The 21,550-nt window shown below is 36.2% G+C and overlaps 1 protein-coding gene across 1 annotated transcript in view; it reads left to right on the top strand.

Moving 5' to 3' along the window:
• Positions 1 to 20,080, top strand: part of MAP2 (microtubule associated protein 2) — a 254,107-nt gene extending 234,027 nt beyond the window's left edge. Inside the window, exons 18-21 of the mRNA XM_088135597.1 lie at positions 13,425 to 13,517; positions 14,647 to 14,728; positions 17,765 to 17,877; positions 19,069 to 20,080. Of these exons, the coding sequence (XP_087991723.1) occupies positions 13,425 to 13,517; positions 14,647 to 14,728; positions 17,765 to 17,877; positions 19,069 to 19,302 (522 nt within the window). The 3' untranslated portion in view covers positions 19,303 to 20,080. The remainder of the gene's footprint in view (positions 1 to 13,424; positions 13,518 to 14,646; positions 14,729 to 17,764; positions 17,878 to 19,068) is intronic.
• Positions 20,081 to 21,550: the final 1,470 nt, after the last annotated feature.

The following is a 21,550-nucleotide window of genomic DNA, read 5'->3' as shown; positions in this document are numbered from 1 at the left end:
CATACTTTATAATCATGATCACCTGTAATAAAAGGAATGGGGTAAGGTGAGGCTTCCCCAGTTAACTGGAACAAAACAAAGGCATTTCAAGTTCTGTTTTCTGAAATAAGCCATTCTGACCACAGAAAATGGCTATAACGTGCACAGTGGGGAAGGAGAGAGGATCAATAAGCCATCAGTTTCTCCGTCAGGGGAAAGGTATCTTTTGCTCCCAGCCAGTTCTGTTGTTAGTCAGTTCACAGAGTCTCATTCTTACTGAATTATACTGTATCACCAAAGGTTGCAGATAAGGTACTGCATTCTTAAATGGTTTCCAGCATAAAAGCTTCAGTCGTATGGCAGCTGATAATATCAGTGAAACAGTTCTAGCCTTCCTGCCTTGCTAATACAGTCGATTTTTTTTTAATGTTTGGTTTTTTAAAAAAAACAAAAACAAAATGAAGTACGCAGTCCTACCACCAGCTTGGTTATGCATTCTAACCAAAGTCCAATCATACCATTCTTCATAATGGCATAACTCTGATGGTAGAGAAGTGGTACAGGAGAGGCCTGAGAGAAACCTGCACTTCTGCTAATCTTCCTAGGGAAACATATGGCATTTTAATGTTATCCACCATTAAAAAAGAAGAATTAGTTTTATATAACAGAATTAGGCCTGGTTAGTAGCTGGATGGGAGACCACCAGAAGATCTGTACCATGGTGGCCTAGATTAGGAAGTGGAAAGGCACTGGCAGAAGAAGGCATTGGCAGACTATGGAGGTGTCCATATAAATTACTGAGGGTTGAACTCGACTTGAAGGCAACTTCACTTTTGAAAAACAAGCACATGTTATTCTTCTGGGTGTGTTGGGTAAAAAATATTCTCTCCGTGTCAAATGCACAGTGTGCTTGCTCTTTGGTTTGAATGATGTGTTTCAGACAGAATCTAATTTGCTGTCCATCAGGAATGGGAAACACTGAGGGGAAGGACTTAATGATTGGCCAGGGAGCCCAAAGAAAGCCAGGAGAGAAGTATGCTGTATATACGCAGCCCTTTTCTTCCTAGCCTCCTCATCCCCCATTAGTTGCTATTTTTCTATTAGTTGCTGTTTTTTTCTGAATTGTGATTGTAGAAATTATGTAGGTAAATATGCTTCAGGTTTTAAATTACCAAGTTATACATTATGAAATGTATCCTCTCACAGGAATACGCTTATGCTCTGTGGGCAGTTAGGACATCTCTAACTGCTAGAGAACCCATGCACTTCAGCTAAGATACATAAGTCTCCTTGCAAAGTCTCCTTGCAAGATTTGGTTTGGTTTTTAGCAAAACAACACTTTCCATCAGGGTTTAGAAAGCTTAGAGGCATAGAATGACCACAGCTACCTCATAACCCATGCTGAAATTCGAATGTTAAATATGCTCATGTGAGAGCACATTGCCTCACATCCATGGTAACTGAGATGATCAAAGGTGGAGCTGCAGTTCAGATGTTCATAGGAAGGACAAAATAACATGCACATAGTTTATTTCTGATGGGGCTTAAAATAGGTGCCCATATATCTCCATCATGGCAATGCAGCCTGAATCTTTAAAAATCAAGATTTTTTTTGGAGGGGGGAAGATTTTTTTGGGGGGGTACTATTTTATTTTAATAGTAAAATGCAAAAAAAAACTATAGTACCAACAGGAAAAAAATAGTAATTATGCAGTGAAAAAAGAAAACTAGGTATAGGAATTCAAACTAAACGTGAAAACTAATTGACAGGGGAAAAGTAATATAACATTAATTCAGGCCTTAGTTTAGCCTTAAATCTAGACCATATGCAGTAGAAACAGAGAGACTTTTCAAAAACATATAAAAGACTCTTACCCTGAATCCATTCCATAAAGTCCAGAGAATAAATTTATTTCCATTTATGTAAAATTATCCTCTTTGTCATGCCCCATGTTCAAAAGAAGCAAAGGTCTTCATTAGATGACATATTCCATATTTTAGGAACATAGTTCATTGTTACATTAAGGTCCTTAACTATAATATATCTTTCCATAGCACTGACATACGTAATGTAATGATTTCACCAAAACAAGGCTGTAGCTGGACAAGATCAGATCATATGAATTAAAGAGCCTTCAAATTTCTTGCAACACCAGCACCAAAAAAGCAATGTCCAGTCCTTTTTAACATTCTTTGAGTGGTCCCATAAATATTGAATAATATTTTCAGATGAATTAATTTCATTTTTAAATGACAAGATTCAGTTATTTTACATTACAATACCTGGATCCCCTGATTCTCCAAAATAGGATATTCTACTTCTTCATTCCACATTTCAGTTAAATAATTAATACTAACTTTCATTTTACCTTATAATTTCCTTAGAAAATTGGATTGTTGGTTTCTATTCCAACACTGCATCTCTTAAGGATCCTAACATTACAGGTACTTCACAGCCAGCTGAAACATCTGTGTCATACTGTTTACATGTTGCAAATGTTGTAGGTAAATTATATTCAAAACACAGTATCTGGAAGTCTTTAAAATGATCATTAAAAATAATCTGATTTAAAAATATTGGGTTATTCCAGAATGTTTGGATTGGATTGGGTTATTCCACAATGCCATTTTTCATGTGATTCAAGATCAAAGCACAACCACTTGTTTATTAATGACCACATGTGCTAGAAGCTTTCAAGGCTGGAAGTGAAGATCCCTGTTTAATGTGTCTGGACTGTAAAACTTGCCAAGATTTCAGAGGTGTTACACACTTACTCCCCAAGTAGGCTAAAAGAGGGTAATATTCTTAAAAAGCCTTATTCTAAAAGAATATTGATGTTAAAATAAAAGCCCTATGACAGAGTTGAAAATCTGGTAGGTTAAAGCTACCTTCATCATAAAATAACCTCAGTTTGGTTATTCAAGGGACTTTAGCCTGCTATAAAAATTTCTCATCTAATTTATCTGCGAAAAGTAGCTGGTAGAAATTAACTTTGGAATCCTTCTTAAAATATACATCAATCTCAATGTAATATTCATTTTGATAACATTAATCTTGCCCAAAGATGTAACTGGAGTTTTAATCATCAAGCCACATCTACTGAAATTGCACCTATACCTTTAGACATAATTAATTCAATATGTTGTGATATATTTTGAGAAAGATACAAACCCAGAAATTTTATAGAACCTGTATAAATTGTAAATCCTAATCTCTTACAGTAATCTATAGCTGTAGTGGATCCTAATGCTAGCAAATTATGCTTGTTTTAGCTAGTAGTATAACCGGAGTATAAACATATTGCTGTTTATAAAGCAATACACTTTGGTAATGACATTGTACAATTATCAAGGATAGCCATAATATTGTCTGCATATAAGAACAATTTATATTCAAATCAAGTGCAGTTAATATCTTGAGATTGTCTAATAGAAGCAGTCAATGGTTTAAAAACTAAATTGAAGATTAAAAGAGACAAGGGGCATTCTTGCTGAGTGCAATGATATAACTTGACAGGTTGAGAGACAAATCCATTTGTAATAACTCTAGTTATGGGACAAAGATATTAGTTTCCCAGGAAATTAATAACTTGCTGTTCAGTTGCAAAGTCCCTAATTGATATAACTCAGTATAAAAATCATAACACTGATAATTAGTTGACTCTGCTTGGTAAATAACTGTCCATCATTGGCCTGAAATTCCAGTTATACATTTTTGTTAATTTTGTTGTTTCAAATGATAATCCAAATTTTTTCTGGCTTTCTGTCCTGATTCTCAGTATTTCTAGTCAGTACATTTCAGGGAGAATTCATATTGTTCTGTGCCTCCAATTTAAGCTTTGCTGCTACAAATGCTTGATACGATTTGTCTGTGAGGTTTCTAGCATATAACAAAAATTAATCTTCAACCATCTTTTCTAACTGTATAAGATCAGAGTCCCTCAGTTTCTTTTTTTGCTGAGGTGAAAGTAATAATAGTTCCTTAAATGTATCCCAGGTAATTCACTTACTGGTAAAGCCCTGATTTATTTATTTTTTTAAAAGAACAAACTCCCTTCTTAATATATTATACAAAAAGACAGTGTCTTAGAGGGAAAATATTCAAATACCATCTAGAATTGACCAATCTATAATTGTTAAACTTCACAGTTAGCTTTTAAAATGAAGATGTGCAGTTACTAATGAATGTAACTGTTGCGCTTTCAGCTTTGCTTTCTCCCCCCTAGTTGAATTTATCAAAGTCCTGACATTCTGCATTCCCTAGCTATCCTCCTTGTCTTAGTATTTGTTGCAGTAGCTTGGGAAGGTGAGAGAAGGGAGAAATTGGTTCAGTTTACACCGGAATTGTAATTTACTTAATTTGCACTTTCTGAATCTATACAGTATATGAATTGAAATGCAACAGTGCATCAAGAGCTTCATTTTCCAAACTTTACAGTTCATTCCTCTAATTTAAAAATGCATTTAGATATCCATCAAAGGAAGAGAACTTCCCCACTCACCTTCATAGCTAGTATATGATGGCAGATAAAATTAGATGATCTCCAACTTAATATTTTGAGAAAGACTCAGAATGACAATCATAGAGTGTTAGGATCATGGAGTTGGAAGGGATCTAAGAGTCATCCTGCACACATTTACTATACCATCCCCAATGGTGGTTCAGTGGTTTTATGTAACGCTTGACTCTTAGGAATTCTACCCAGAGCATCTCTCTTGCATTGCTCTGCATTCTAAAATAGCACATGGGAAAAGCCAGCTAGTCTCTGGATATTTCTCTGCATGCTGAGCCTCCATTTCGTTGGCAGTGTCATGTTCTATAACCTTCAAAGGAAATATGGAATCAGCAAAGATGGCAGAAGGGTCCCTGAAGGTAGTGAATTAACATTGAGAGTTGTGTGTCCTTATTTCAAAGAATAATCCTTGAGGTATAGATGAATTTTCATAAACTTTCCACATAACTCCACAAAAAAAACACCAAAATAGCGCAGTAGGAAGGAAGCAAGAGAAAGAAATGAACTTTTTACATATACTTGTGAATTTTTGAATTTGTTCAAAACAGAGAACCAATAATTTTAAACAGCAGTGTAGCTTTTATTTTATCTTAATTATTATATTTTTTCTATATTATAATATATTGTATGCACAACGGCATCTCTGTTCTTACATCTGGCCATTTCAATTTAAATTTTCCATACTTCTTGATAGATATGCATTTTGCCATTTATAAAACTGATAAAATCATGCCATTCCCAGTAGAGTAATGATTTGCCACCTGTTTTTTTTTAAAGAAATGTAAATTGTTAATGAAGACTGATTCTTTCATTTTACATTTCTTGTGTGAAAGGCCCATGCTTGCCTAGATGATAACTGCTTGCGCTAAATTGCCCTTTCTATTTATAGTGGCATCTTTTATATCATTCATATATATATATATATATATATATATATACATATACATATACATATACATATACATATACATATACATATACATATACATATACATACATATGCATATACATACATATGCATATGCATTCACACACACACAGACACACACACACACATATACATAACAGAATCTTTAATGAGTTGATTGTATAGTGTAGGTTTTAATCTTTTTTGTTTCATGAACAAGAAGCAGCTTGCCATTTTTTTGACTAGCTGCAAGCACTTCATCACAGTCATTTGGGTAATGGAGGCTCACAGACCCTTTGATAAAGGGATGTAGTAAATGTGGCACAAAGCCCATAGGAAATTTCACTCCATGGCATCTAATAAACATTCTAGAAATGTATTTAGTAATTCAGTGTTTGATTTGTGTTAAGGACAAACAGAGCCAACTATGATACTTTTTCAAAATCACCTATTCCTGAAACATACAGAGTACGAATATAATGGCTTTGATTGTATTTACATATGAGGCTGGGGAAAGATGGCTCTAAGAGCTGATTCCAGGAAGATTTGCATCCTAGAAGCTATATAATTTAGGCATTGTTGCTTTCCCTTGGAAGTGAGGGCAAGACCAAGCAAATCCTCTCTCATTGTCTTGCCATGTAATTTTAATTCATAAAGGCAAAACTCTGAGAATTTTTTTTTTTTTTTTTGCAACCCTTGTCACAGTCATGTGCACAGATAGATTCAGATAAAGACATACTTTGGGACTTGAGTGCCCCTTTTTCTCCTGGCATTATAAGATAGAAACAGCATGCTACAATGATGACAAGAGAATACCCTTGGAATTTTGTTGAAAATCTACCCCAGGTTGTAAGGAAAGGACACCAAGCTTAAAGAAATTTAAAATAAGTTTTAAAACTTGTATACTTAAACATATACTTAAAAGTTTTGAAACTTTTAAATAAACCTTTAGGGCATTTAATTATTTTCAAAAAGGATTTTAGGTTAGCAATCTCAGGAATCATTCTTGAGGTATGTAGGGAAAAGGAATTCAGAAAAGCCTCAGGATCTCAGGACAGATACAGCTCCTAAGCTCTGATTTCAAGGCATGATGAAGGTCAAATAGGATAATAAATCCAAAGTTCATAATTAGAAATAGTGACAGAACTGGAAAACAGAATAGGAGTGATTTCTGAATGTTAGGCATGAATGATTCACAAAACAAAAACTTGAAAAGAAAATAAAAAATTGGGGGTGGGGGAGGGGGAAAGACACCATGCATGCAGTTCCAAATGCTCAGCTGGTGCAATGGAGCTGGTGACAGATCTTTTCAAAAAAATGATTGAATAGCAATCATTCTGCATGTTACCACCCAGTCAAGAATAAGGATCTGGTCCTCCAAGAACACGTGTCAGCAACTGGCCAGAAAGACACCAAGTCCTCTATTCTAAAATAGAGAACCCTTGACCAGGTGAAATATATGACAGTTGAGATCTTTAATTTCATTCAAACATATCCAAGAGGATTTTTTCTTATCCTAAAAGGTAAAGGCAGTTTTGACTGTATATTTAATAAGTGTTCCAGATGACTTTTTAGTCAGGTCTCAAAATGCCCCACCTATTGTCCATCTTCATGAATTAGAAGCCTTCCTCTGTGTAACCCTATATGTCTTCCTCCCTCCTTCTCATTTCCCAAATGATGATGAAATGATGAAGAGCTGGTTTGAAACGTCCAGTACTACTGGCCCTGTTACTGTATTGGCTAACTCTTCTGTAATTCGTGAGGAAAGTCTGTTTTCCATGTGAGAGATTTTTCCCTTTCCTCCAGTGCCTGTGCAGATTCATAATTCTAATCTGCATCTAAAACCAAATTAGATGCAGCATCTGCCATCTTCTCCTTCCCCATGACTTAGTGTCTTCTACTTCACTACTTAGTGTCTTCTACTTCACTTCTACTTAGTGTCTTCCCGTGACCTATTTTTAGTATGCATTGTCTATAGCTGACTTTCCTTCATCCCCCTTCCCACCACTCTGCTCAGAAAGGCACTTGAATGCAGATTTAGCACTATGTCACTACAGTCACAATTAATTGAAAAGCTTTTAAATAAGGGTTTTTTATTATATCACAAAGGAGATGCCATATCCAGGGGTGTTTGTTTACATATTTCTTCAGTGTTCCCTTGCCACTACTTCTCAGAAGGGATTTTAAATACTGTATATGGATGCATGGATGCATTTACAAAGCACCAGACAAATGTAGGCAAAAGTAAGTTATAATCATTGGGAAGGAAACACTAGCAAGGTTTTGTTTGTTTTGTTTTGTTTGCATAGGAGGAATTATGGGATTTTTATAATTCAAAGTACTGGGATTATAGTTCAAAGTACTGGGATTAGTAGAATCTGCAGGTTTAAGAGTATTAAACACTTTTCTCAGCTTGGAGGTAGCTAGAACAAATATTGATTGGTTGACAGTCTGTATAGGATCTAGATTCTCAAAAAATATAGATAACAATCATGATTGTAGGTATCAGCATAAATCTAAAACAGTAAAGATAACTCAGAATATTCTTGTATACATGCTTGGGAAATGGATCAGCAGAAGATCTGAAGAGTTGCAAAATCACCCCAAGGAGAATATATTTGTAAATCATAAACCATAAAGCTTGGAAAGGTATTTCTGGACCAAATCCTTTTTCTCAGTCACTATACACCGAGGTGCTGATTTGTCACTTCAAGAATAGGCAGGCAGGCAGTCACTTTACAGTATATTCTTCCAAATGATTTACCTTTTTTGGAGCCAGATCTAAACCAGATGTTTAATGCACAGCATTCTCAAGGTTTTTAAAATAAAACCTGAAAGAACATTCTTGCATAAAGTTCAGAACTAGAAATAATTTGTCTTGGGCATGCCAGTAAATTTTTGTTTGATCAAATGAGACAACTCAAATGCAAGAGTTATCAGTTATCAGTAAAGAGGTTGATAGCTGTCATAATTCAGAATCTGTAGATCCTTAATGTAGATGTAATCATTGTTACCTGCACATTTATGCCATGGTCTTCTGAATTACAAAAAGCTACATTTTTTTTACATTTTAGTTTAGAGAATACATATTAGAAATTGGGTTATCCTCCCTTTGTCATCTGGAAATATATGTATTGTAATGCCTATTTGAAAAGGTAAATATTTTAGCTTCAGTTTATTCTTCAAAAGGGACAGTTCTTCCGATATCCTCTGCCTACTCTAGCAAAAAAATTGGTTCATACAGTATTGTATTTATTGCCTAATTATTGCAACATTTCTTTTCTGGTTTTCCATCACCATATCTTAACTCTTTTACCTTTCTTTGATACTATCTCTTCAAAATAATTTACTTGCTTGTCTGACCTTGTGACATTCCATTTATTTATGCATTCAGTCAGTCAGTCAGTTAGTCTGTACACCACCCAACTCCCAGTGACTCTGGGCAGTTCAGAAAACTTTTAAAACCTTAGAGTGGCTTCCTGTCTTTCTTGAGTGCCGTGCCCTCCCAGGAAACTGGAGCATATAAAGCTGCTGTACTCTTGAGTCAGAGAGGTCCATCTACCTCAACATTATGTCCTAGGACTCAGCAGAGAGTTGTATTTTCAGAAAAAAGTCTGATTCAGAGTTCATGTGGGCACTCATGTTGCACCTGTCAAGAATGCCTTGAATGTGTCTTTTCTCAGTCATATGGCAGGCAACCACTCAGTTCTGGGAAAAGGTGTGGTTGCTTTAGGCTGTTCCATTAACAGAGACATCAGACAGAAGTCAGCAATTCTCCAGGAGATCAAACAAAAGTCTTTCTCTACATCATTTAGTGGCACAAGGGATTAAATCTGGCCCAATTTGAATACAGAACATAGTTCTCCTAATGAACTGCAGCCTTTTCCCCCCAAGATTTCAATCTTCCTTCTCTTTGCTGCTTTATCCTATTAGGTCTGAGCCCTCCATTCTTTTACTTGTTCTTCAGGTGCAGAAGTTCAGATACCACTTTGGTCAGCAGTTTGCTAGCTTCCTTTGGCAGAAGCAATGGCTTCCAAATATTTCCTGCAGACAGCTAAGAATCCTCCTATTCTTGTTTTTTTTCCCACTCTTCCCTTCATAACTCAGGGAAGTTCTGAGTTCAGAAATATTCCTTGTATGCACTGTGGTTTGCAATCTCTGTACAGATTTTCAACAATATTCAAGCCTGGGGACTGTGAAGACCATTCCAAAATCTTCATCTTCCTTTCCTAATAAGTATTTCATGGTTGGTTTGGAGATAGATTTCAGTTTGTTGTCTTGCTGAAATAACCAACTTCTTCTCAGCTTCACTGTCTATGGGATGTTAGGATACATTGATAATTAGTTGAACTCATCTTTTCCACCCACTCAATATTTCCTGTGCCACTGATGGCACAGAATCCCAAACATAATACAGGTACCTCCAGTTTGGAGCAATCTGTGGGTTCTGTTTTTCAGGTTGGATCACTTTTCTGGCAGTTCTAGCAAGATTTTTCTTGGTCTTCCAGACCTTATCTTGACTTTAACAGTTTCATTAAACTCCATTTTTTAATGTTTATTGCAATTAAAAATGCTAGGTGGAAGCATTTAGAGATTAATAGTCTTCTCCAGCTTTGTAAGAGTGAATTATTTTCATTTTCCAGTGCTCAGATATCTGTTTAGAGGAGCCATATAGCAGGGGTAGGCAACCTGCTGATAGCATTCATCTCCAGCTCTCCATTTCTACCTTGGACTGCTCTGAGATTGTGTCACTGAAATGCCAGTTTTGGATAGCATGAGTGGAGGTTGGGAAATTGAGAGACTGTGTTGTGGCTCGAAGCCAAAGAGAAGTTTCCCATCTCTGATACAGCAATAGTAATACAGGTAGTTCCCAGTTTAAGAACAAGTTCTGTTCCCAAGGTCTGTCCTTAAGTTGAATTTGTATGTAAGCTGGAACAATATCATTGTATAACTAGCATTGTGTATTGAACTCAAACCATTGTGTATTTAACTTGAATCATTGTGTATTTAACTTGAATGTTGCTACAGTAGGCTCTGTTCTTAACTATAGGTCATCTTTAAACTGGGTGTTCTTAACCTGGGGACTACCTGTACATGAAATATAGTATGAAGAGATGGAAGAGGGCAATCCTAGATAATGACTTAATCCTAATGTTGTGGTTAGTAAGACATAGGTGTTTTTTCAGCATGAAAGAAAGTTTAACATCATGCTAAGTTTAAAGTAAATAAACCACCACATTAATTAATAAATTAATTAACTGATATTAATAACATTAGCAATATGTGTGAATCAGACAGTAGTAGGGAAGAGAGAGTTTGAGAAATAAAAGAGTTTCAGAATATTTTGCCAACATGCTTCTTTCTTATTATGCTTGATAAATATTAAGAATGATTGTGGAATTTTTAAAGAAATTGATGCAAGTGTCCACTTATAGATATTGGAGAAGACTATCAGCTTCCCCTCCCTTTGTCAAAATAATATGATACGCTGTAGCATAAAAGGGCATGTAAATTAGGGAGTCAGTTAATACCCTTCATAAAATAATTCTTGTCTTAAATTTATATTAAAAATCCACATATCTGGGCAGATTGTATATTAAGTATTAGAGAAAATGAAATGCAGAAACAATTGCAGATTGGTGGGATTTGTGTATGTGTGAATATGATGTGGAACTTCAATGGATTGGTCTAATGACTGAATTTAGGTGATACTGACATTGACCAGATATAAATTAATGCATCCATGTATGCATGTAGTATATCTTATTAGATGGATGACTCATATTTTCAATCCCCTTCAGTATGCCTGTTTTTCAGGAAGATAAAGGTTCTGAAGTAAATTTTTTCACCACTCAAGAAAAGTTAACATTGGCTGCTCCTTATGTATGGTATTATATGCAACTCATAATGAAAATCTCAATTGGTGTTTAATATATAAGTATCCCTAAATCATAGAGCAGGCCTTTGGTAATTTGATTCTACTTGCCAGATCCCAGACACCTGTTTTGGGCTCAGCCCTGTTTTTTTTCTTGTCCCTTTATAATAGCTTTCCTTCTTCCATCATTATACTGATGGGCACTTAATAAATTACTCTAATAGATAGTAGCCTGGGTAAGCAGTTGCTTCCCTGAATTTTTTTTTTCCCTAAGAAACAGCTAGAGTGAATTGATAAAGAAAGAACGAGGTATTTTTAATGACAGAAACTGTTTTGCAAAGGCTTTTCGCTCAGGATTTGCCTTCACATGATTATTTGCATACATGACTGACTAAAATTGTGTCCCACTGATGGCTGGAAACATTTTCAGTGCTACTTGCTCTTTTTTTATCCAGAGATTCAGTCATATAATACAAATGCAAATCTGAATTTTCTATTGTTCACTTCCCAAATAGAAACTTCCATTTGTTCACACATTGACACATCCATGCTTATTTTCCCAATTCAAAGTCTGCTTGGCCAGACTACGTTTGAAATCAATAATATAATATATTACATATATATTACATAATATATTACATATATTATATTGTATATATAACTTGGGTGCCCCAAGGATGGCACATATAACACCTTTACTGCAGGAACTGCATTGGGTGCCAGTTTGTTTCTGGGTCCAATTCAAGTGTTGGTTATCACCTTTAAAGCCCTACATGGCATGGGTCTGGGTTACCTGAAGGACTGTCTCACCCCCATCACAACAACCCATCCCACCCGGTCAGGCAGAGAGGGCATGTTGCAGACCCCATCAGTGAGAGAATGTCAACTGGTGGGGCCCAGGAGGAGAGCCTTCCTTGCTGTTGCTCCTGCCCTTTGGAACATTCTCCCCCCAGAGGTGCAGCAGGCCCCTCCTATCCTGGCTTTCTGGGAAGGACCAAAGACCTGGCTCTGCCAGCTTGCATGGGATGACAAGAGTTCTAATCAATCCTTGGGGTGGCTGGCGCCCTGTTGATGCTCCCTGAGCTACTTGCCAATTCTATCAATTCTTGGAATTTATCTATTATTTATTTAAGACTGCTTTTATATTGTATTTTGATTTTTATCTTCTCTATAAACCCCCGGAGTTGCTTTTTAACGAGATGGGAGGTGACAAATTTGATAAATGAATAAATAAATAAATAAAATATGTTGTTATTATTATTATTATTTCAATTTATATGGCCACCCATGTTGCAAATATGACTCTGGGCAGTTAACACATACAAACAATAAAAAAACCAATATTAACAAAGAGTAAAATCTACAGTGGTTGCCAAGAGTAAACCCAAACAGAACAATTAGCAAAAGCCTCATAACAGCCATCTACCCTTCTGACCCCCTGGCTGTGGAGCACATCCAAGTCCTCAAGGCTACCAAATTGAGATAAGGTGCCCACATAGAATCCTCATTCTCTAAGATGGTCAAGGATAATCCCTGTACCTTTTTGTACTTTTCCACAAGTTTGGACAGGCCATCAATGCTTGGCCAGACCCACCTTGAAACTTTTCTTGCATATCCTGGTGCTTTTCCACTAGAGCGACCTTCCTCATCCAGCTTGCATGGGAATGATCTGTTATTCAAGGAATCATCCTTTGTGGTGTCTTCTTCTGACTCTTTATTTTGGAACCATTGCACATGCTATGTAAGCTGAAATCTTCCTGAACCAACCTTTCTGCCTTTTGGACCTGCTTTGTGTGTGTTTCACATGTTCCATCTTTCATACATGTTTATTCACACAAAAATATGGCATAGAGCTACCCATTATTACTATATCATGGCATTTTATGGTGAATGACAATAATATATTGATATGTTGTTCATTAATTACTGTGATTATACTTTGTTAACATATTCCAGCAACTGATGGTATAGCTATGTGGACCGTGTTTGAGGAAGACAGTAGATTTGTACAAGAGACTGGTTGCTTAGTGTGTAATTAAGTGCATCGTGCAAAGACACACCTTACAGCATAGTTTTGAACCCTGGTTTTCAGAATCAAGAAGGCTAAAAGAACATGCTTAATAGTAAGATAACCTCCAATTCCTTTTAGGTTAGGATTTTAAACAAGAAGATTGATTTTAGCGATGTACAATCCAGATGTGGTTCAAGAGATAACATCAAACATTCAGCAGGGGGAGGAAATGTAAGTAGAGGTGTTGTCTTATACTGATCTCCAGCTGGCTGTGGGGAACCACTCTATAAACTAGCCCTTTAACCCTCTACCAAGACTGCTTCTCTTCTTGCTAATGTTTCACACATTAACTTGGCATAGTGATGCATCAGCTTTGTGTCCTGAGTGGTATGTCCCTCCTTCCTCAAAAAGCCACAGCGAAGTCCTTGTCTTCACTCAGAAGGGTAAGAGCCAGGTTTTCTTCACAAAGCACCCTGTTCTGCAAGCACTGATGTAGTGACTAACTGCCATGGTTCTTCTGAACTCCATAATTAATCAAGGCCTGAAAGCAAAAAAATCAGAAAGTTACCTTTGCTTGATTAAAAAGGTCAGATGTATTGTCAGTGATTCAAAGGTAAGAATAATGATCTGATCACTCACTTGTCCTAGTAAGTGCTCACCTGATGGCAGTCATAGCCACTGAACAAGGCATGTTAACTAGCTGTAAGATGATTTCACTTCATAGTGGGAGATATGTAGAGCTATAAGAGCTATCTTAGGGCTCACTTGCCCAATTATATGGTTTGACCCTTTCAGTAAACTTATTCCAAGTGATGATATTTAATGGTAGATCTAGTGAACACCTCTTAAATATGTCATAATTATAAGACAGTATGTCCACTAATGTTTCTCAAAAGCCAAGGAAGTTTATGAAGTAGCCTAAGACAGAAAATTGTTCTGAGCAGAAAGTCAGGCAATGAAAATCGAACATCCTTGATCACCTAAGGAAAAGAAGCTTTAAAAGACACGTTTCAATACACAGCACTGAGGCAAATGTTATCTCCATCTTTAAAAATCTCTATCTTTAATCTCACTTACTTTTCTGATTTATAACCTTACATTTACTAATGAAAGAGATTTTAAATGATTCCACTAATTCACTCTTCCAATGGGACGTTTGCTGTATTAACCTGGGTAATGTTCTTTGTACCATGATTATTACCTTCTAATCATCTTTTTTTTTTTACTGGGTTTTTCAAACCAGACACATCCCTTTTCTATTTTTATTTCTTGTTCCTTGCATATATAAATATGCATCTCTCTGTGTGTCTATATATCTATCTCTATACACATACAGATATATTTTGTATTTTTTAAACAGGTGCAAATTGTAACCAAGAAGATAGACTTGAGTCATGTGACTTCTAAATGTGGCTCCCTGAAGAATATCCGTCATAGGCCAGGTAATGCTAAAATGTTCCAGAGGGGAAATGGAATTCTACAAAGTCTAGAAGTTCTATAAATGCCTATAGGTTCATTTCTAGGGACTCTTATTCAATAATGATGTCTGGATGTTTGGGGAAAATTGCATCCTCCATATCCCTAATACCTCGTTCATTGCCATTGCTACATGGCAGGGTAGGAGGAAGGGAAGGAAGGAGGTCCCTAGCAAAGCCTATCCATCCATCATCAGTAAATGACATGGGAGGAAAATGAGCAGTGCAAGAGCACTCATACCAAAAAGCCTCCGGAGAGTAGATTGGTCTTAAGCATTTCCCAGTGCACACTTCGAGGAATTAATGATTGTTTGTGAAACTTTTATGTTGGTCTCTGAATTATGTACTTCATTACATCATTTAAGTACAGGGAACTAAATTAGAGAGAGATTGAATGCACTAGTTTGGTATTGGGTCAAATGTGCCCTGAGAAAATCATACAAACAATATATCTTGTGGAAGGTTATTGAAACAGGATATAATACACAAGTTTTAAAAAAGGGAAAAATCCTTTTTCCAGTAAAACCAGATAATTGCAGATAAATCGTTGGGGCCAAATTTACCAAGTGTTTTAAAATAGATAAACCTACATGAAGTAACTGGTCTCACACATTTTTAACATTAAAAACGCACGCATATTGCCTAAGTTTAGCACTGCAGTGACTTAAGTTGCGAAATATTTATTTATTTATTTATTTATTTATTTATTTATTTATTTATTTATCTATCAAATTTCTATCCTGCTGCACCTGTAAGTAGACTCTTAGTGGTTTACAAAATAAGACAATAAATAATCATAAATAGTTTAAAAATATTATATAGACAGACCCCAAAACAATACCTGGCATTAACACCTAAATGCTCCATCTTCAGCTGTTTCTGGAAGGCGGATAAAGCTGGACCCAATTGAACCTCTGGTAGGAAGCCATTCCAGAGGGAATGCCTCCAAGCAATGCCTCCAGGTTCCACCCAACCTCCCCAAAATGGGGGACAGTCAGCTACTTCTCCTGGCACAATCCAAGTGATTGTGCCAACTCAAGTGGAGAGATGTGACTCTGCAGATAACCTGGTCCCAAGCTATAAAGTCTTTTATGTGTTAAAGCTAGCCCTTTACATTGCATTTGGAAGCTAATGGGAACACTGAGGACAACCAAGATTACAGACTTATAACCAGAGCAAAGAGGTATTTGAGCAGTCTATTCGGGATCGTCATATCCCAACAAGTTACTGAAACCACATCAAAACTGCAGATTTTGACATACCATCCTGTTTTGTTTTTCATTGTTAGCAGTGAAGGACTGTCCAATTCTAGAACTAATATATTTAAACATATTTCAACCTTGCTGGGGACACTTTTGCCCCATACTACTTACATGGTTTCTCAGTTCTCTCAGCCACTCCAAGAATGGAGATGACCTCTTTCCCCAAAACTACAAGAACAGAGTTACAATGATTTTCTCCAAAATTAAGTAGGGTCATTACGTAGTGGTGGTTGAACGGAGTTTAAAAAAGGTGCTTCAGAGTGTGCAGGGGCACCAATGTAACTTCTGTTTGAAATTGCTCTTAAAGCAACCACACTTTTTCCTGGAGCTGCAAAGGCACCGTTTTGTCTTCCAAACTGATGTGCTGCATAGCCCAACATCACCATTCTTTCATCTTGGCAGAGATCCTTTCTGAAGCCTGAAGTTTTGAAGACCAATAAAGAAGCTGTATAATTTTATTTTCAGAGTACATTAAACTCATCTATTAGTGCAGAGCTGCATTTACACAAATTCATTAATTTTCTGTACTTTCATTACAATAAAATTTAGATTACAATCAAATTATGAAAGTAGCCATATAGTTTAGATATGAAGCCTGCTTCCTTAATTTCAGAAAATTCTGTTTCTCCTGAAAGTTAGATTAGTTGCATTACTAATACTGTATAAAACAACTATGTAGCAAGAGCATCTTTCATAGGAGTAAAATACTGAAATATTCAAAGAAAAATGATTTTTAAAATGGCTGGACTACAGTTGTTTTAAAAGAGAAGACAGATATTTTTCATGAGTGTTTCTCACTATTTTTTTCTGGGTGTTTTCCAAACATTGTTTAAATGTAACTATCTGTAGGTATAAACATTTTCATTTATTTTGTATATCACTCTTCAAAGGGAAAATGGAAATTAGCAAAATCGTGACAAAAGATCTATTGATTATTAGTTAAAAATATGGCAAATATGACACGGTGGCTTGAGGCCACCTTTAAAATTTGGATCTCTATTATTACCATTGCAGTTATCTCCAAGTAATGTTTCAATGTCCTTTTTAAATCTCCAAGCTATATCTCTGTGTAGTACAGAGGGTAAAATATCCCCATCATCCACACCAGGATGATACACCAAATCACTCCTAGCAAAGATCTTCAGCTGGTGTCCTAGTTATCTGGGAGGTAGCTGGCCAACTGACCCTTCTTACTTTTTGTTAACCAGAGAACAGCCTTGTCCAATCCGGATCACAGCAATCAAGTGTGGTTGCAAGGAAACTTACTTTTCACACAATACTTCCTTCTGCATAAACTGATCAGAGGCAACCAAAAAATGCCCCAAAAGCTGTAGAGGCAGTGCTGCAGAAGCACTTCAGTTTTATGATGGCTGAAGTTAAATGACATGCTGAAGTATGGTTAAGGTAATGTAGTTTAAACCAAGCCATTGCTATATTGTGTAGTTAAGGTTTTCCTTATTAACCACAATTGAACCTGGGTTCAAATAATACAGTAAACCAAACCACAAATGATTTAGTGTGTTATACTAAGTTCACCAATACCTATATATATCAGATTTCATTTTAGTAACTGTATGGCAGATATACCTCATTTTCGCTAATAGCAGTAACAGGCATTTTTCATTTTGAAGTATATAGTAATCAGATACTTACTCAGTAGGTTTAAATGCTATTTAAATCCTAGATCCAGAAGAGTTGAGCTCTTTTTAAGGTTTTTTTTCTCCTCCCCCATAACATATAGGTGGGGGTCGAGTGAAAATTGAAAGCGTGAAACTGGATTTTAAAGAAAAGGCCCATGCCAAGGTTGGCTCACTTGAAAATGCCCACCATGTGCCTGGAGGAGGTAATGTCAAGGTAAGACATCAAGGGTTATAGACTTGACAGCTTATCAATATATTAATTTAATGGATTATCTGTTCTTTCGTTTAATATATTGGAGTGGTTCAAACTATGACAGTCTTATAAATAAAAAGGACAATGATACACACAGAGATAGAGGTTGGTGCTACTTCACTGTGTCTCCCTTGGGCTTGAGCTGCTAAGCCAATTAACTGTCTGCTTAGCTCTTCCTCCAGAGGAAACTCTGCAAGAACAGTGAGATTCCCACTGGTGGAAAGTCCCATCTTATACCATATCCAAGTTCCAAAGACTTCCTGCCTCCTCTCTGAAGTCAAGGTTTTACACTGTGAGCACCTGTTTATGTACATAAACTTTCAGAGTCATTGGATTCCTCCATGTTTGATTCTTAACTGGTCAGATTTTGCCTCCTTTTTGTTCCTGAAATCATTACAATTCTTTTTTTGAACATTTCCATTTTTTAAAGAAGTTGTACATAAAATACAGAGAAATGATTTAATAGAAGTTTAATAGAAATCGATTTACTGCTCCCTCTTTTAAACCTCCCCAGAAAAACATTTTTACTTATTTATTTTTTTTATGTGCATAAGCACCTCACTGTTCTTTTTAATTTCTACAAAGCTGACCTACATAGTTCACATTAACTACATTGTATAAACTGGAATATCACTAGTATCATTTGTTTTATGATTTAAACAAACAAACAAAAGTTTTAAATCAATGTTTTAATATTTTTTAAAAGGAGTATACCGAATGCCCACAAGAGTGCAAATTCTCTTAAAATAATTATTTCAGCCAAGGGAATCTGTCATGAACAGGAAATATTCAATTAATTTGGAAAGTCCAGATCAGCCAATAAAAGTAAAGTTAAATTGCAACATTTCTCACATGGTTCTTGCACATATATGCCTTTTTACTTAAATTCATTTAAAGAGAAAGATGAGATGTATGTGAACAGTTCTGCTGTATGAGATTTCAGGCAATGAAATTAGGGCAACTTCATAAAGAGGCTGGGCAGACAACCCATCTGCAACCTGTTTTTGAAGCTTGATTAGGGAGGTGCCAGTTTGGAGGCTCCCTCAAGGAAACATTAATAGAATTTTCCAAGGAAATTAAAGGAAAGTTAGTGAAATTGGTCTCAGGGGAGCTTCACACCTCTGTAGTTGCTGCATTTTATTTTTGCACCTTCCTTTCTTCCTTGCCCAGATTGACAGCCAGAAACTCAATTTCCGAGAGCACGCGAAGGCCCGCGTGGACCATGGCGCTGAAATCATCACCCAGTCTCCTGGCCGATCAAGTGTGGCCTCCCCTCGGAGGCTCAGCAATGTCTCCTCCTCCGGCAGCATCAACCTGCTTGAATCTCCTCAACTTGCCACCCTGGCTGAAGATGTCACTGCAGCCCTCGCTAAACAGGGCTTATGAATTTGCTTTATTAGCAGTGTTTGAAGTCATAATATTTAGGCATGAGTTCTTGCCAGGAATGGGCTCTGAGCAGGTGTTAACATTCATTCTTTACTATGTCTAAAATTAAGTCACATCCCAAGACTGTAGTAACCATAAAATAAAAACTGGGGGAAAGATCCATATAGATGCAGAAATTGGCCTGATTTCCAATTACAGCAGGAAGATCTTGGCTTTTCTATGGGTACAATTGCAGTATATTACATTGGACAATTATTGTTGCTCTGCTCTGTCTTGCATGGAGTATGTACTATGATAACAATGCATTTTGACCTTCCATGTGCCTGAAGGCCATCCACTCCTTTTTTGAAGAGCCTTGTTCAATCCCTTGAGTTGCTCATTTGACCATTTTGTTGATGGATAGAATTAAGGAGCATCTCCCCCTGTAATTTATCAACAGGTTAATTTAAGCAGGAGAGTCTGAGGACCATGTAGAAGGGCAAATCATGATGTCAACGCTTCAGAAAGGGTGGGGTTATTTTATATAAATGGGTAGAAGAAAGAGGCAATTAAGTTATTAACATTGTGGAAGTTGGATAATTATGTCAGTGTATAGCTGATTACAATAAATTATTTAACTAATAATTAAATAAGTAGTGGGGGGGAATCATATGAGCTGTACTGGGGAAGCAGCATTTTTCTTTTTTAAGAGCAGTTACTGAAATTAAGCAATGGAGTTATGTCAGATTAGAATATTGGTTAAGCAACTAGGTTTGTGTCTTCACTACTGGTTTCATGTCCTCTCCATCTGTTCGATACAGTATTATTATTATTATTATCGTATATATATATATATATATATATATATATATATGTGTGTGTGTGTGTGTGTGTGGCCATTTGTGATACCCCCTCTCATACTTGAATATTCTAATTCTTTATTCACAGTATCTGTGTCTCTTGCACCCTTTGGTGTTGCAATTTTAGGTCTGTAAAAGTAGATGTTAGCAGGGTTTTTATTTCCCTATTCAACCTTTTACAAATACAAAAAAAAAAAAAGATTGTTCAGCATGAAATTGCTTTCTGTAACATCTCAAAATGTGACCCTGTTTTAGTGCCAGATGCGAGTCTCTTCTGTGATACTAGAAAAAGTCTTCTTTCTTTCTCCCTGTCTTCATTTGTTTTCTTTGCCATTACTGACTTTATGGGTCTGGTATTACTTATTTCTTCTTCCTTCCTTCCTTCCATCCTCCCTCCCTCCCCAAAATGATAGTTTTGAATTCTACATTTTAAAAATGTCATTTAGAATAATGATTTTGTTCTACCTTAAAAAAATCCTGACGTTTTAAATTATTTATTTTTTCTTTTGCTAAAGTTGAAATTCCAAGAAACAACAGGGAGTTTTATCAGAAGTTATTCCATTTCTATAAATTGCATCTTTACATTGATGTACTTGGGCGCCTCAGGAGAACAAGGCTCTAGAGAGTTGCGTTCATAACATATATTGATTATGATATATAAGCTCCCCATGTAGGATAACCAAGATGATGGACTGATAATCTGCAGAAACAATATAAAAAGTATATGACAGTGTTTCTAATAAGAGAAAAGGCACTTAACCTGGAGTCTATGAGATTTCCACCATTACTACATGGAAATTAAAAGGATACGCAAGATGGTCTGGTAATGTGACACATAAGTGGACCACAGTCTACTCATGTAATATATGCTAGTTTTGACTACATGATAATTGTTACCTATTTTACCCTGCACATTTATGGCATTTTCCTTAAAAATCACCTATATTACATTTGCATGTTCTCAAGCTGACCTGTATGTAAATGGTTCATTAGGATGGCTTTGTGTGTTGGAAGCTGTTGGACAAGGGCTACCTCTTAAACATTTTAATTTATCTGGTGTGTCTCAAGAATGATGCTTCAATTGTTTTCAAAGGAAAACATCAACAATGTAAACAAACAAGAGGCTTGTGGCATCATGAAAGCTAACAAATGTATCACTCTCATAAGATGCATGGAGCTGGCTCTCATTAGATGAATTTATTAGATGCACAAATGTGACTCTTTGCACTTCTCCAGAATTGTTTTGTAACAGCCATAGAGTTAAATTGGATCCTAAATTTAAAAATAGATTCCTAAATGACAGGCTGTTATTGGTAAATGGATGGGAACAAGTAAATCTCAACAGAATGTACTGTGTACTTGTTCAGATGATATGAGAATAAACTAATGCATAAATAGCCTGACATGTT

The sequence above is a fragment of the Python bivittatus genome, unplaced genomic scaffold (assembly GCF_059951505.1).
Source record: "Python bivittatus isolate LINGU-HERP-01145 unplaced genomic scaffold, Pbiv_v1 ctg000200_np1212, whole genome shotgun sequence".
Classification (NCBI taxonomy): Eukaryota; Metazoa; Chordata; class Lepidosauria; order Squamata; family Pythonidae; genus Python; species Python bivittatus.
The sequence above is the reverse complement of the archived record's forward strand: the minus strand, read 5'-3'. Positions and strand labels throughout refer to the sequence as shown.